Source organism: Polypterus senegalus, chromosome 1 (genome assembly GCF_016835505.1).
Source record: "Polypterus senegalus isolate Bchr_013 chromosome 1, ASM1683550v1, whole genome shotgun sequence".
Taxonomy (NCBI): Eukaryota; Metazoa; Chordata; class Cladistia; order Polypteriformes; family Polypteridae; genus Polypterus; species Polypterus senegalus.
The window spans coordinates 50,569,681-50,584,948 of record NC_053154.1 but is presented as its reverse complement, the minus strand read 5'-3'; the positions used below and the strand labels follow the sequence as shown (position 1 = coordinate 50,584,948).

General features: G+C 37.4%; 1 protein-coding gene across 1 annotated transcript in view; it reads left to right on the top strand.

The window, feature by feature from the left end:
* The window catches only part of LOC120523264 (golgin subfamily B member 1-like), a 92,078-nt gene that overhangs the window by 75,015 nt on the left and 1,795 nt on the right, over nucleotides 1-15,268 (top strand). The window contains exons 27-29 of the mRNA XM_039744472.1: nucleotides 5,757-5,927; nucleotides 12,808-12,893; nucleotides 13,122-13,256. Of these exons, the coding sequence (XP_039600406.1) occupies nucleotides 5,757-5,927; nucleotides 12,808-12,893; nucleotides 13,122-13,256 (392 nt within the window). The remainder of the gene's footprint in view (nucleotides 1-5,756; nucleotides 5,928-12,807; nucleotides 12,894-13,121; nucleotides 13,257-15,268) is intronic.

Sequence of the window (15,268 nt, the reverse complement as noted above, 5' to 3'; positions counted from 1 at the left end):
TGTTTTTCTGTTAGTATGTGAAAAAGAAATAATTGATCATAAAGTACTGCTGCATCTTGGTATTTTCAGGCCATTAAATTTGTGTTAAGTATACCTAAAGGAGATGAATAGTACCAGTCAGTGATGTAACATATAGTTGAAGTCAGAAGTTTACATACAGTTATGTACCAAATTTGAAGGGGGTCACAGTTATTTGTTTCCTGCGTTCTTGGCTGTTTTCTTTTGATTTTCCCATTATGTCAAGCAAAGAGGCAGTGAGTTTGATGGCAGGCCTTAACATACATCTACATGTTGATTCCAGTTTAGCTAATTGGCTATCAGAAGGTAATTGTCTAATTGCCTAAAGGCTTGACATAATTTTCTTGAATTTTTCATGCTGTTTAAAAGCACAGTTAATAAAGTGTATGTAAACTTGTGACCCACTGGACTTGTTATATAGTCAATAAAAAGTGAAATACTCTGCTTGTGAACATTGTTGGAAAAAATATTTTGTCCCTTGCACAAAGCAGTCTAAAATATGTCAAATTTATAGTTTGTTAGTATGTTAGTTTTCATGCGACAATGCATGATCAGTGTATGTTCACAAACATGTACTGTAGTTTAAAATCTGTGGAGGGCTTATAAAGTGAGTATTAAAGAATTCACCCTGTGTGTGTAAACTTCTGATTTCAACTATAGACAGATACTGTCTATTCTAGGGATGTAAAGTTAGGCGTAAAGTAGTGTTCAAGGTAAAAATAAGTAAAACATAAATTTTATTGAAACATAGATTGATTCTGGGTGTTACATGTATATTTGTACTTTTCTTTTTTTACTTTATTAATATGGTAATGGTGGTAGCAACAGTAAAAACATCCTAGACATAATCGGGCAACCATATTGTAAATGTAAGACCCATTAAAAAGTCACACAGGTACACCTTAATAAAAAGTATAATCTGCATGGCTGTCTTGCCTTCGATCTAGAAGTGATGGCTGGGAGAGCAAACCCTTGTTAGGGCATCAAGCTATAAAATTAGCTTTGAAAACTAATTTTGTATTTTTATTGCACCAGAAATCTGTTCTCAGTACATGTACCTTTATATCAAAAAACAGAGCAGTTGGGGCAAAAAGGTCCCAGACTACTTTGTGAAGGAGTGCCTGTCTATTAAAGATACTAAGCTACCCTTTTAAAATAATGAAAGGTTAAAAGTGGAAGTGGAAATGTAGCGCAGCACTGCATACTATAGCTTGTCTGGAGTAACACAATCTCAAAATAAATGTGAGAGAAATAAACAACCATTCCTTTACAATCAAATGTTGGTCATGCAAATTCTAGTTGTAATCAAATAGTGACATTTGATCTGACAGCTCAAAGCAATTGTTTTTGCTTCATCTTGGATACAATTGCAAAAAAAAAAATCTTTGGAATTACCGAGATTTCTGTATTAAATACTCAATGTGTTTACTTTGGTATTCACACTAATCCACAGTGCATATATGGCGTAGTGGTGGTTCTGAGGCTAAGGATCTGCACTGGTATCCCAAAGGTTGTCGGTTCGAATCCCCATCACTGCCCTTAACCTTCAATTGCTCCAGGGGCGCTGTACAATGTCTGACCCTAAGGGGTATTTGAAAACAAAGTAATTTCTTTTGGGATTAATAAAGTATAATAAAAAATAAATAAATAAAATATATAAACACTAGAAAATGGCAAATATTATCCCATTATATAAAAAGGTTGACCGGGCAGATCCAAGCAACTATAGGCCAATAAGTTTAAAGTTTATGACAGTTAAATTAATAGAAGGAATTATTAAGGGTAGAATTGAGCAATACATGGGTTCAGTAAGATGCTTGAATTCTGTGAGAAGCAACAAATGGATATGATCAAAGTGGAGCATATGATATTTATCTTGACTTTCATAAAGCATTTAATAAGGTGCCACATGAGAAGTTGGGTATCAAACTAAAAGAAGTGGGAGTTTAGGGTGGTGTTGTAGATGGGTGCAAAATTAGTGAGAGGAACCCTGTCAAAATTGGCCGATGTGAAGAATGGCGTTACACAAGAGGGTCAGTGTTATATGATTTGGATAGGAATATAAGTAATAAGATGGTTAAGTTTGCAGATGATAGATACCACGATAGGTGGATTGGCAGATAATCTACAGTAGAATACTCGCTTGGGCAGATTTGTAACAGATGAAAATTTAATATAAGTAAATGTAGTACTAGGGTGTTGTACTGTGTTAGCCATTATGAATGTAGAAAAAAGCCAATCAAAATGACACCTTTTATTGGCTATCTAAAAAGATTACAATATGCAAACTTTCGAGGAAACTCGGGCCCCTTCTTCAGGAAAGATGTAATACAGAAACTGGAGTTCCCTGTGTTTATATACACACACTACGACAAGAAACAACATTGGTAAATCTTTAAATGAAAAATCTTAAATGTAAAAAATTAATAGATTCATTCAGGCTAAGATTAATTTAACAAGAGAGAGAAGAACAATGTATGGTCAAGATCTTTGTCCAACAAAGTCCTTTGAAGTTTGTGTTGAGTTTTTCAAAACAATATGGTTCTGTAGACAGGTTATCTGTGTCAGTCTGAGAGATGCAAACAATCCTCATACCTGGCCATAAAACTCTTGGTCTCTATTCAAGCCATGTTGTAATGTATTAAATTTTAACATGAGTTTAACTTCCCATTCTATTCTCTCTTGCTGTGTTTTGAAGTTGCCCATAAGCACTGTGACTTTAAAGTCCCTCTCACAGTGTCCATGGCTGTTGAAGTGGGCCGCTATAGGAACATCTGTGTTGCCACGTTTAATGTGGAACCTGTGTAAATTCATTCTCTGGCGGAGTGTTTGTCCAGTTTCTCCCACATAGAGTGCAGTGTCAGGACATTTCATGCAGAGAATTAGGTAGACCACATTAGATGATCTGCAGGAAGATGATCCCTTTATATGATGTTTAATTTGGCAAAAACTCGTAAATCCGGCCCACCTTAAATCACTTCTCACCTCTCCGTCAGCATCTTTTGTCTTCTAAATGTGTCGAAAAGCCCAAGCAGCCTGCTATGCCATCTCCCACACATCCCACCCTGAACCGACCCAAAAAACCTCAGAACAGGCAAGAAGGTCCTGCCTTGATTGATTGATTATCTGGTGAGCTACCCAGAATTGTAAGGGGAAATAATTTAATGTGTGTTTTGTGTCTACAACAATCTATGTAAACACATCATTAAAATAGAAACCCTTTTCATGTTTTAGTATTAAATAACAAAATGTAGACATGAACTGTATAATGTGTGAAGGCTGATGGCCAAATATCAAATAAATACTTTCACAAAAGGTGTAAGTATGATACGATACCTTCTGTGGTGCTGTGGTTAGAACTGCTGACTTATAATCCGGAGGTCGTCAGTTCAAAACTAGCTCCCGGGCAAATTTACTATTTAGAGCAGTGAGCTGCTCTTTTTGTTAATATTATACAATAAAAACATACATTTGATTTGTGTCTGTAACAGCCAGTGTAAATTTACTCTCTGTCACGATAACTGACAACCCCCCAACACCACAGATCTGACACAGTTACTTTTTATCTGAAACTGGGAGTGACTGTAGATGTGAGTGGTGTTTTGAGACAATGGAACTAGAAATTCTCTGATCTGGAGGGATAGAAGCTGACACACAAATGCTGGTGAATCTGCCTTCTTCGTATCTCACTGTCACTTGAATTTTTTTTTATTCAGTTTTAATGAGTGTTTCTGCTCACGCTGAATTAGTATGCGCCAAATGGTCCATGATGTCAAAGCTGCACTAACAAAAAAATAGAGATATAGGTATATATAATATTTGGAATAACTCATTTTATGATCTGTATAGTATGTTTCGGAAAACATTGTGGCACTGATGCAACATTATTCATATTATTCATATTCATTTGCACACCTTCTTGCACTTGTAATCAGTGACCGCGGGTTTTTTTTTGTTTGTTTGTTCTTGCCAGCGTCCACTTTTGGGTACATGGGGTTGTTTCTTTTGTACTCCAGGACATGGAGAAGAAAGTATAGTACAAACAGGTCAGTTCTGCGCCGTAGGCAGTCATCAGATTCAAATGTTAACCGTTCACACACAACCAAGGGCCGTCCTTTCTACGTTTACGGCATGTGTACCTGTTCTCTCTGTGCTGTGGTTACTAATACATTGAAGGGGCTGGGGGGTGTGACGGTCTTGGAACGGAAGCTTGTTAATGTTGCATCCTCTTTTGCTTTATCCATTGCTTTTTCTTGTAAGAAACAACGACGAAGCTCCTCTGCAAGGTGAGCAAACACTCTTTTTTTCTCAGTGGTCCCTGTGCATTTCTTGTATAGTCCATGTGCGTTGATCGCCGTCAAGTCAAGCGTGTTATATCACAAGCAACTGGCCACCTGTGTGCTCCTTCTCACACTGAATAAGCTCATGCCTTCTGGTGCACAATGTCAACTCAGCACTGGGCAAAAAATAAAGAGAAAAATATATGTGACATTTTGAAGAAATCATTTTATGACCTGAATAATACCAATCAGAAAACATTGTCACACTAATGCAATATTATTTGAAAATGAACACATACAGTTCATGTCTATATTTTGTTATTTATTACTAAAACATGAAAAACGTTTCTGTTTTAACGATGTGTTTACACAGATTGTTGTAGACACAAAACACACATCAAATTATTTCCCCTTACAATTCTGAGTAGTTCACTCCCAGATAATCAACCAAGGCAGGAACTGGGAGAACTTCTTGCCCATTCTGAGGCAGTTGGGGGTGGCAGTGGTGGTATAGCAGGCTGCTTTGTGCTTATCGACACATTTAGAAGAGAAAAGAGGCTGATGGAGAGGTGCGAATGGATTTAAGGTGGGCCGGAATTCACGAGTTTTTTTGTTGGCTCTGGTAATTCTAGTGTTAAGAAAGCTAACAGAATAATAGGTTATATATCACGATGTGTGGAGTACAAGTCCAAGGAGGTTTTGTTCAAGCTTTAAAACACACTGGTGTGGCCCTCACCTGGAGTATTGCGTACAGTTTTGGTCTCCAGGCTACAAAAGGAAATAACATCACTGGAAAAACTCCTGAGGAGAGTGACTAGGCTGATTACAGGGCTACATTGGATGAGTTATGAGAAAGATTAAAAGAGTTGAACCTTTTCATTTTAAGCAAAGCAGATTAAGAGGAGACATGATTGAAGTGTTTAAAATTATAAAGGGAATTAGTACAGTGGATCAAGATGGTTACTTTAAAATGAGTTCAACAAGAACATGGGAGCACATTTGGAAACTTATTAAGAGTAAATTTCACACAAACATAGGAGGTTTTTCTTTACACAGCGAGTCATAGACACATGGGATAAGCTATCAAGTGGTGTGGTAAAGAGTTGGACTTCAGGGACTTTCAAAACTAGACTTGATGTTATTTTAGAAGAATTAAGTGGGCTAAATGGCCTATTGTTTCCTAGCCTGTTCTAAGTTAAAAAAAAAAATGCCATCTGTATTGATGATTATTGATAAAAATCATAGTGTAAAGTTATAATGATATATAATTGATAATGACTATATGTATGTGTTCAAATAGATTCTTTGTATTTGCACTTAAATGTTTTTATTTTTGTAGTAACTAGATATAGTCATTTTTTCATATCTAGAGAAATTTGTTAATTTTGAAATATAATGTGTAATTATCTAAGAATATGAATATAGCATACTTAATTGTGTTTCTTTATGGTTTCATAGTTAATGCAGACAATGGAAGAGAAGATGGCCCTGTCTACCCAGTTGAAAGCAATTACGCAGACTTTAAGAGACACTCAGGTGCATTATACTCAGCTGCAGAATCGTTGCTACTGGCTTGAAAGCCAGTTACATATGCAGCCTTTACAGGATTCCTTTGAAGGGCAAAGACAAGTAAGGAAATTATTGCTTATAATTTTGATTTTTTTTTTAATATAGCAAATATGGTTACAAATACTGTATAGTTTGGCAGTAATGTGAAGCAGTGGCTAGTACTGCTGCTTCATACACCCAGCATCCTGGGTTTGAATGCTACTTCTGGTGGTTGTTCATGTTGATTTTGCATGATTTCCCCTGGTCTACGTGTTGTTTCTTCTGGATTCTCCAGTTTTATTCTCGCATCCTCAGGGTCTGTAGGTTAATTTTCCATTGCGAGTGTGCATGTGTTCTTGCGTTGGCTATACAGTAGACTGGCATCTAAGCCACAGCTTCAGGCTGCCATGACCTTGAACTGAATTAAGTGGGTTTGAGAATATTACGTGGTACATATTTTTTTAATTAGTTGACATTTTCAGTATTTATTGACTTTTCAATAAATGGCCTTGGATTCACAGGGACATAATAAAACAGAAAGGGTAATAAGTAGAGATTCATATTAACCCTACAGATGGATGTAGTTTTTGACAGGCTGCCATTATTTTATATATTAAATTGCTTCAGTGTATGTTTGCTAAATACAAATCTTTCAAGGATGAAAAAAACTGTCTGCAAGTGAGAAGATGTAACTATTAAAAGGGATACACAAATCTCATCACTGCAGCATTACACATATCAAAGGAATAATCTGAAATCTCAGTGATTATTTTGCAGAAATATCATTTAATAAAAGGGTATAATTTACATGCAAGATTGGCTGCCCATTTTTGTTTTCTTTATGGTGTGTGCAATACTGTAGAATACAAAAGATATTGCATGATCTTACAGAAATCTACTTTCCAACTTCTGTTTTTCTATTATATTAACTGAAGTGTTGAGAACCATAAGGCTGGGCGATATATCGAGTTTTATAAAAATATCAACATATTTTCATACGAGATATAGGATGAGACAATATCGGTTATATCGAGTCTATGTTGCGTTAAAATTATTCTCATACAGCCGCCATTTCGCGTTTCTCTTCTCCCTGTTCATCTCTCGCACAACTTCACCCTGCCCCACCTCTTTCCCTTTCTGAACACAACTCACCCCTCCCACACCGCTTCATTCAGTAAGTCCTGTAGGCAGCAACAGGATGGAGACAGATAAAGACATGAAGGAAGCTATTGAAGAAGAGCTGGTAGGTAAAAAGAAAAACAATGGGTCAATTATTTGTTGATGGTTCCAGTTCAAAGTGTCAGATGAGCAGCAGAATAATGTATTCTGTACAGAATGCAGAAAACATGTCTCGACAAAACTTTGAGCGCTACTAATCTTTTCCACCATTTACAACAGCACCATAAAGTGCGGTACGAAGAGTGTGTGAAAATACGTGCTGCAGCCCAGAAGCTGTCCCAATCCTTCTGCCCCAAAATAAACCACATTACAAAACTCACATACCCATGCTGTGCCTTATGAGTAGTAGCTTATCATATCACAGATTTTTTTTTTTTCCCATTTTCTCCCTGGACTGAATATTTTTCCAAAAAACTCGGGTTTTTAAAAAGCACACAAACCATAAATCCAAATAAAATGTTTGTTGCTGCATGCATTGTGTTGTAGCTATGTTGTAGAGGTCTGGCAGCTGCAGCAACTGGGTGAGTCAGCGGGGGTTTGATCAGTTGATGCTAGTACCTCACTTTCATTTCAGATCTCAATTTCCAGATTACTTGCACCAAATCATAGTCCAGCAATTCAGAGTCCAATTCAAAATAATAAAATATACGCAAAATCTCATCCACTGTGTATTTTGGTTTGCTCATTTGCTTCATCCTTTCGCCTGATGTTGATGCCATTCTAGACATACAGTATATGTCGTATATCACCATTCAGCTAAAAAATATTGAGATGTGATTTTTAGTCCATATTGCCCAGCCCTATGTAGTCATATTATAGTATATTTTTTTTCAATTTAAACTAAATTTAATTGTCTTGCACTTCTTAACTTAAAATGATTGTTTTAAATATCTGTTGCTATTCAGAGAAGGCAAAATCTCTGTTAGTTTTTATTACTTGCTTTTCTGTGAAATGGAATAATGTTCCAAGACCAGGATAGAAAACTGACTTCAGCAAAGACTGATTTGTGGTGGTGCCATGAGTGTTGCCCGAAGAGAAACAGATTTAAATTTGAAAGTTGTTTTTTGATTAACAACGCTAAGGTGTAGTCAGTTAATAATCAGCATCCTAAGAGATTTTTGTATACCAGAACTGTTTTGGAATATTGCCTTTTTCCATTTTTTTTTGATGTTTAGAGTCTCTCATATAAGCAGTTGCTTAAAAATTGAAATTGCATTTTAAATTTGTTGGGGGAGGGATCTGCGATGGGTATAGAAAAGAATCACTCTTTTCCAAAATATTCACATTTTGTTGCTTTGTAGCCTGAAATAAAGACACACAGAAAAAAATACTTTTCCAATTGCAGGGGTATTTATAAACCCACTGTATATTAACACTAGAATTACCAGAGCCTACGAAAAAACTCGTAATTCCGTCCCACCTTAAATCGCTTCTTAAATCCCTTCACACCTCTCCGCCAGGGTCCTTTGTCCTCTAATATGTGCTGATAAAAAGAAGCTAGGAGCAGCCGGCTATTCCATCCCCCCACCAATTTAGAACGTGCACGAACTTCTTCCAGCTCATGCCTTGATTGAGTATCTGGGAGTGAAGTGTAAGAAAGAGTGGAAATAATAGATCGTTATTTGGAACACATGCATTTCATGTCTGTTCCGTTTCTACAGTAATCTGTGTAAACACATTTTTAAAACAGAAACTTTTTTATATTCTAGTAGTAGATGACAAAATGTAGGCATAAACTATATAATGTATGAAGCCTGAAGTCCAAATAACAAACATTTTCACAAAAGATTCGAATATAACACAATTGCACTTTTATTCAAAAATATAACTGCAGAAACAAAAAGCCGTCTTAGCATGCGACATTGACAAGTGTTTATTATAACTTCCTCCGTTGTGTAATAGAATCAGTTCTCGCCTTGGAATCAAAAGGTTGCGAGTTCGATCCAGCACCACTCCGTTTTGAGAAGTAAACTGCTCTTAGTCTTACTATTTTAGAATAAAAGTATACGTTTGATTTCAGTCTGTAACAGCCGGTGCAATTTATGATCCTTGTAAAGGTTAGCTTTTTTTTTTTTAATTCACTTTTCATTCTCTCAGTCGCGTTCAGAATCAATCCATACAACCCCATCTGACACGGCTGTTTAAAGACGCGCTATAGCTCTGCAGTGTACCACGATGCATACTAACGGCACCCCCGCCCCCGGGTTCTGACACACAAACGCTGGCGAAGCAGCCTTCTTCGTATCTCACCGTCACTTGATTTTCTTTTTATTCAGTTTTATTGAGTGTTCCAGCCAGTCCCCGCATGTTGCTGTATGCTGTTTCTTTTGTACTCCAGGACATGCAGAGGAGAGAATGGCAAAGAGCAGTAACTTCGGCGCTATATGCAATAATCAGACACTCCCCATCTGCCTGTTGTTTTGTTATACTTTTACATCAACTTATGTTCCTGTGTTTGAGCATGCTCAAAAAATACACATGTAATGCCACGAAAAGTGCACGCAGACACTTCATTTCGCAAACAAAACAAGTGCACTTTTATTCAAGACTTCCTGTATAACCGAAGAAAAATGAAAGCAAGTTACAGTAGGCGATTGATACGACAGCTTGCATGGTGCAATGCTAAGAAGTGCTGATTTTCATTCCGTGCTATATAAAATCATCACATTCAAATATTAACAGTTCCCACACACCGAAGGACCGCCCTTCCTACATTTACAACACGTGTACTTGTTGCAGTGCACACAACTCTCTGTGCTATGGTTCCTATTACACTGAATGAGCACCTGACACTGTACTTTCTTCCCTGGGGGAAGGTCCCACATCAGAGAATTTCCAATTCCTGCATAATTTCACACCCAATCTGACGCTGTTCGTTTTCAAATAATATTGCATTAGTTACTTTTCGTGGCATTACACGTGTATTTTTTGAGCATGCTCAAACACAGGAACATATGTTGGTGTAAAAGTATAACAAAACAACGGGCAGATGGGGAGTGGCTGATTATTGCATATAGCGCCGAAGTTACTGCTCTTTACAATTCTCTCCTCTGCATGTCCTGGAGTACAAAAGAAACAGCATACAGCAACATGCGGGGACTGGCATGAACACTCAATAAAACTGAATAAAAAGAAAATCAAGTGACGGTGAGATACGAAGAAGGCAGCTTCGCCAGCGTTTGTGTGTCAGCAACCTGGGGGGGCTTTAGTATGCATCGTGGTACACTGCAGAGCTATAGCGCGTCTTTATGTGAAAACAGCCGTGTCAGATGGGGTTGTATGGATTGATTCTGAACGCGACTGAGGGAATGAAAAGTGAATTAAAAAAAAAAAAAAGGCTAACCTTTACAAGGATCATAAATTGCACTGGCTGTTACAGACCGAAATCAAATGTATGCTTTTATTCTAATATAGTAAGACTAAGAGCAGTTTACTTCTCAAAAAGGAGTGGTGCATGATCGAACTCGCGACCTTTTGATTCCCAAACGGGAACTGATTCTATTGAACTACGGAGACAATTATAATAAACAGCTGTCAATGTCGCATGTTAAGGCGGCTTTTTGTTTCTGCAGTTACATTTTTGAATAAAAGCGCAATTGTTGTGTTATATTTGTACTTTTTTCTTTGATATTTGGACTTCGGGCTTCATACATTATATAGTTTATGCCTACATTTTGTCATCTACTACTAGAATATAAAAAAGTTTCTGTTTTAACAATGTGTTTACACAGATTACTGTAGAAACGGAACAGACATGAAATGCATGTGTTCCAAATAACGATCTATTATTTCCACTCTTTCTTACACTTCACTCCCAGAGTCAATCAAGGCATGAGCTGGAAGAAGTTCGTGCACGTTCTAAATTGGTGGGGGGATGGAATAGCCGGCTGCTCCTAGGTTCGTTTTATCAGCACATTTAGAGGACAAAGGACGCTGGCGGAGAGGTGTGAAGGGATTTAAGAAGCGATTTAAGGTGGGACGGAATTACGAGTTTTTTCGTAGGCTCTGGTAATTCTAGTGTTAAATGTTAACCCCCATAAAAAAAGAAAACGCGATTCACGTCGTATTGGGCTATTTTTAAATCTGTTGTGCTTTGAAAAATGTCATGGGTGTGACTCCTCATTTTGGGCAGATTTTTAGGAAATTGTGCATAATTTTGTAAAGACTAACAAGTCTACATTTGCTTTTTTCATACCTCTTTAGCCTATGAAATTGCTTCTTCCTTTTTGCAAGCTAATGGCATTGAAATGTCACGCAGTCTCCTTCATTTAAAATTTAAAACCTGTCAATTTCACATATAGTTACAGTTCATTCAACCAATGACCTTTTAGTAAAAGATACTGCTTCCCAATTACTGATAAAATTGGGCAATACGGTCGAAATGGACTAACTATGGCTGATTAATCAGCCATTTTAAAACAGAAAAGCACAAATGGGAATTGAAAATGGGAATGCAAAGGTGGGATAACTGTAGTACTGAAAGTATCTTCATGGTAGCCCAACTTATGTTGGGGCCCCATTTGTAAACATACAGGAAAATGATTTTTGAAAATATAGTGTGAGCCAAAAAGAATTACTACATTTCAAAGGTTTATTCTACAAAAACGGTACAAGATAAAATAAATTTCTTTACTACACAAGAAAGGGTATACAAAATAGATTTCTTTCATTGTGTTTTAAAAATGATGTCTTCAAGGTTGTGGCCATCATTAACGATACACTCTTCAGGACGATTTCTGAACACTCGCATGACTGGTTTGGCCATTTCAAGGAAGATAGCTGCAACTTTGTGGCAAATAGCGTCTTTGAGGGCTTCAAAGTTTTGAGGTCGATGTTTGTATACCCTCAACTTGAGATAGGCCCACAAGAAGAAATCGCATGGAGCATGATCAGACCAATGTGAAGGCCACCCAACAGATCAGCTTCCCTGGAAAAATCTCCCACAAAACTTGCATGGATCTCTGTGCTATATGAGCTGTTGCTCCATCCTGTTGAAACCACACCAGGCATCCACCACATCCATTTCTTCCAGTTGGGGCCGCAAAAAGTTCTTTAGTATTTCAATGTAATGTTCTGAAGTATGGCATGTTATTAACTGAAAACTACAAGGTATCGCCTATCAAAGGTCTCAGTATCACTCTGACCTTGCCTACTCATGAAGATTAAGGACCAGATGGCCAATCAGAGAAGTGATGGTTACGGATGTAGGCAGTTTGTGAGTAGGAAAGTGTATTTGGGTGGCAATGTGCTTATGAAATGAACTAGTCGATATTGAACTAGAGTTTGTAGTGTTGTGTGGAATGTTGACTGTGATTCGGCAGTAAAGTTTCTGTGAAGTCTGGCAACCCTGGTCCCAACATATGGAAATAACTTTTTGTCACTATTTAGCTAAATATACCTTTAAACGTACCAGTTAAATTCCAAACAGTGACTGGGTTAGAATTTGGTTGAATTAAACTCTGCCCTGATTTCCAAATTTCTACATTATTTTACATGCTTAGATTGGTATAGCATGTAATACAGACAGCAAATTGAAAAGCAAGAAGCATTATTTTCAAAGTTACCTTTAGCTTTCCAAGCATAAAAAAAATAGAAGTTGAGACCTGACAGCAAGATAGATTACCTTTTAATCATCACAATTGTATATATCAGTAGACCTTTTTATATATAATTTTTTGCCATTTAATACATGTGAAATATTTAACAATGAAGTTAAGTTGCAACTGGAATATTTTTTAATTATAAATATATCAAGATAAGTAATATGTTGCCTCCACTCCAGGGAGAATCAACAGCTGAGGTCCCCCCAGGAGCTCCACAGGAACGGGCCAGCACTGTAAGTCTTGACATTGGTGAACTCGTAAAAAGGTAAGACAAGTTATGAGTTAAAATGTATTCAATTTCATTTTAAAAGGAAAGGCCTGGAAATAATTAGTGCTAATTTTAACTAATGTATAAAAATAATGTAAGTTAATATTTTGCTTATGTTATGTTAAAATTATTCATTATTTGAGGCTTTGTTTTCTCTGTGCATACTAAAAAGTGTTTTCCTCCATGCTTAGTAATTGTGACTTATTGTTTGCTTTTTTTGATAAGGCTGGCTGAAACAGAACAACTGTATGATTCTACACAACAAGAACTGTCCCAAATGGCGGAGAGCCTTTTAGAGGAACAAACCAGGCGACAGGCAGCAGAAGAGGCATTAGAATTAGTTGAACAGAGGGCTCAGAGGTGAACATCTGTTAAGATTTTGCACTTAAATTGTCTAGAATTATTTTAGGTTGAGAACAACAGCCGTTCCAGTGCCATGTGTTTTTATCTCTCTAAAACTGTTTTTGTAAGCATTTAAAATAGAAATGTATATTGACTTTGGACTTTCATCCATCCATCCATCCTCTTCCGCTTATCCGGGGTCGGGTCGCGGGGGCAGCACCCAGAGCAGAGATGCCCAGACTTCCCTCTCCACGACCACTTCTAGCTCTTCCGGGGGAATCCCGAGGCGTTCCCATGCCAACCGGAAGACATAGTCCCTCCAGAGTGTCCTGGGTCTTCCCCGGGGCCTCCTCCCGATTGGAAGTGCCCGGAACACCTCACCAGGGATGCGTCCAGGAGGCATCCTGATCAGATGCCCGAGCCACCTCATCTGACTCCTCTCGATCCGGAGGAGCAGCGGCTCTACTCTGAGCCCCTCCCGGATGACTGAGCTTCTCACCCTATCTTTAAGGGAAAGCCCAGACACCCTGCGGAGGAAACTCATTTCAGCCGCTTGTATTCGCGATCTACTTAGGACTTTGCCTTTACTTAAAGTGATGTGATTGATGTGAACTGAATTATATTTGGCAATATCAAAATATTATGCTTCAGACTATATGGTAAGACAATTTGTGCAGTTATGTATATATGTCACACTCTGAAAAGAGTTTAGTTGTTATTCTTTGTTTTTATTTTTTTGTTTTATTTTTCTTTTTGTGACGTTCCATATAAGACTACAGACAGGATTATCTCTGGAAGCTAGCTCGAACATTGGTCATATTCTGAAAGAACATTACATAAGTTTATGTATCAGGAAGGTGTATAATGAAGAGACAGGAAGTTCAAGAACATCAATGCAAAAATAACATGTTCATCAAAGAAAAGTATTCTTTACATGACCCTGGTTTCAGAATTGGCTCATACAAAGAAGGCAAAGGGTTATGATGAGGCGACCATTTTCAGAGTTAGGTCATGCTAAAAGTGATGTCCCTTAGGGTTTATTGCTGGGATTGTTTGTATATTAAAAAGAACAGCACTTTGATTGGCGAAATTCAGCAAACATTTTTCACTGCAAATATGCTCTGTTTGCTGGTGGCCTTCTTTGGCAAATATTTTCCTGGAAATTCAATTTGCTGCCCTCTAAAGGCGAACATTCTTTTCCAAGTGCCAGATGATGCTTTGTAAGGCCAGCTTCACATCACAGCTGTAGCAGCTGTGTGCAGAGCTTTTATGCATGCTTACTATAAGATCATTACCAACTTGCTTTGCACGTGAATGATGTCATGATCCGATCAGTACTCCTGCTGGATTTCCGTCCCTCATGTGGTAAAAAAAAACAAAAAAACTTAATTTAATTTAAGGGGTACATTAGCTGATCTTAAATGGGAATATTACTGTATAAGTACTACCACCAATGTATATCAGCAGGCAGTAGACTTGCTGTTCACCATATCACTCAAACAGGCTCTGTTTAATACGCAAAATAATTCAATTCATTCATAGCACAAGGCCTGTAAAAGCAGGATGTACTGTATGCATGTACAGTATATTTAAACTCGGGACAATAAAAACAACTAAAAATTAATCTAGGATGACTTGATCTCTTTCTCTTGTTCCTCTCTAAATAGGGTGCTAACTTATTTTATTTCCTGTCCAAACATTTTTCAGTGAAATAGGATTTATTCTGGACTGGCATTTAAGTGCTTCTGCAAGATTTCCAGTCTAATAGTATGTTAACTAGGTAAATCTTTGCCTGTTTAAAAGTTTTCTTAGTACCTTTGTTGTTTTATGTAGCTGTAATTTCTCCCAGAGCTTGGTAGTTTATGTGTACATGTTGCAGGATACCAGCAACAGCAAGTCTGGTCACAATATTACCTATGCTCTCATGTTAATCAGATTTGAAGGAGGAAACTTATAAAAGCTAACGATTTACTTAACAGAAATGCTGTTTCAGCTTAAGTAACACCACCAATCAATATGTAGAAATGCAA